This window comes from Sitodiplosis mosellana, unplaced genomic scaffold, assembly GCF_009176505.1.
Source record: "Sitodiplosis mosellana isolate CC-2019 unplaced genomic scaffold, AAFC_SMos_1.0 Smas_scaffold_6015, whole genome shotgun sequence".
NCBI classification, from domain to species: Eukaryota; Metazoa; Arthropoda; class Insecta; order Diptera; family Cecidomyiidae; genus Sitodiplosis; species Sitodiplosis mosellana.
In genome coordinates, this window is record NW_022601256.1 from 5,148 (window position 1) to 7,672 (window position 2,525).

The window sequence follows — 2,525 nt, forward strand, 5'->3', positions numbered from 1 at the left end:
TGGTTCTCTTTGCTGCGAATGTGAGTGAAAGTCCAAATGTGTGTTTAGCTGAGCGCTTGCGAAATGTGTGCTGTCAAAAGCAGAGAGGAAATAGCATCACAGGGTGTCGTAGAAGATCATCGCATTCGATGGATTTCATTTTACGTATTCAATTCATGTTTCGACTGTTGCGTGCATGTGATTCCAATTTTTATTTAGCCATTATCTAATTGGCATAACCAAAATTTTAACACCATTCTAATTGAAATGTATTCTTTGTCCGTTGCCTTTCCACAGAAACTGCAAAAACACTGTATTTTATTCCGGGCAAGTCGGCATGGCATTGAACGTTTGGAGATATTGGACAAGGAGGATGACAAAAATCCGAAGATTGTCACATTGGAAAATTGTATAAAAATCACACAAGAGCCAACCAATCAAATCAATATCGTTAAAAAGACAAACGAAACATGCACACTGTTCGCTCTCAACGAGGCAGATCTGAAGCAATGGATTGAAGCGCTGCAAAGTGTTGCGTTCAATGACAAAGCAAATCTACTGTCTCGCACTAATTCGGTGAGGGAAGAGGAAAATGATCTCTACTGTACCTCGTACTCGGATGGCATATTCACCGTAAATTTACAAACGGCCGATTCAGCCAAGCTCAAATATACCATCGAGAAAAATTTACATATAGAACCTAATAAACCCATACCGACCACATTCACACTACAACTAACGGCGACGGAAATTCAATTGAAATTTCTTGATATGAACGGAGTGATTTTGGTCACACAGTGGCCGTATCGATACATTCGAAAGTATGGATATCGTGATGGTAAATTCACGTTTGAAGCGGGACGAAAATGTGATACGGGCGAAGGTGAATTCAAGTTTCAGCACACAAATCCACAAGAAGTGTTCCGGTGCATGGCAGCCAAAATGAAATCAATGAAAAAACTGATCAACGGCGATACGATTGGCAGTTTAGACTGTGGCGAACATCAATTTAATGCGGCTCTATCGATGGAGGCTGGCTCACGTTCACCATTGCCACCGTCACCAAATCAAAACTATTCGGATAGCACACAGAGTCAAAATAGTCATTTGTTGCACGGATTTTTATCATCGACCGATTCATTGAATAATATTTCCATTAACACATCGACCACATCAAGCATACCGCCGGCCAATATGAAAATAACACCATTGAAACCGCCACGAAAATCCATTCCGGGCACGGAAAATAATGGCAAACCCGTTCCACCGAAGCCATCGCCAAAATCAAAGTATCAGGACTATGAGCCCGTTTCATTGGCCCAAACTGGCACAAATGAACTATCAAAACCAACGTCGATTGTATTGAAATCCTCACCGCCGCCACCGTTGCCCACATCTCCCATTCCGAGTAACGGCAATTTATCTCATTCGACCATAAAATCACCGGTTCACTCGCCCGTCGTTGATCAACCACCACGAATACCGGCCCGCTACGAAAGTATGATTCACGACGATCGAAACTATGAGCAAATCGAAAATATTACAAGCGCTTGGAAAACGTTGGGCGTAAATGATGTTCGACATACGGAAAATTCGAGCACAATTGAAGATGAAATTACCGAATTCGTTTGGCAACGATCGCAATCTCAGAAGGAGTTCGGTTCGGCTCGCAAAATGCCAGTCACTATGACTGCATATGAAGCTGAATTATTGTCGACGAGAAAGAAAAATGGCGACTACGATACGCTCAACTTTGAACCAAAAGCGAAGCCAATCAATCCAAATAATGACTATCGAACCATTGTGACAATTACAGCGCCGGCATACAAGAAGCAAACATCGCAACCGATCACATCGAATGATTATGAGATTATTGGCGATTGTGCAACGATTACAACCAACGCTACCAACACCACCACGTCGACCACCAACAATGGCAAGCCAACGATTGAACCGAAGCCATATCGTTTGGCCGACGACAGTCATATGGGATATGGGGTACTTCGAAAACCAATAACAAATATCAATTCGTCGCCGAAATCACCAACATCCAACGATTCAAATACAATCGGCATCGGAACCTCGTCTAGCGCCGACGATCTCGTCAATCATCGAAAATTCAATGGCCTCAATTATGCCATTGTCAATAAATCCAATCAAGTTTGATTTCTATGAGAAATTGAAGCTAAAAATAAACTAAACACTAGCCATACATCAACAAATAAAAGACGTGTAAGCATATCGCTACCATTTCCATTAGCGAGATTAGAGAGAAGAAGGAGAATAAATCGAAAACTGTCTTGAACAAGCACTCATGTATTTTAGTCATGTACCACTATCGTTTAGTCATAAAACATTAAGAAGACCTTATTCTACTTCCGCATCTAGATATAAATGAAATTTTTTTTGATTTCAAGAATTTTTTTTTTAATTTGTATTTTGAAGCAGCTATATAACAGTGTGACATTTCTATTCAATGTAAATGTTTAATTGTAAATTAACCAATAAAGAGTAGTTTGAGCCAAAACATGAATCAATAAAAAAAA

General features: G+C 40.4%; 1 protein-coding gene across 2 annotated transcripts in view; it reads left to right on the forward strand.

The window, feature by feature from the left end:
• LOC129573215 (docking protein 3-like) overlaps positions 1–2,287 on the forward strand; it is a 4,368-nt gene extending 2,081 nt beyond the window's left edge. For both annotated transcript variants that reach the window (XM_055453536.1, XM_055453537.1), the window contains one exon: positions 277–2,287. In XM_055453536.1, the coding sequence (XP_055309511.1) occupies positions 277–2,145 (1,869 nt within the window). In that variant the 3' untranslated portion in view covers positions 2,146–2,287. The remainder of the gene's footprint in view (positions 1–276) is intronic.
• Positions 2,288–2,525: the final 238 nt, after the last annotated feature.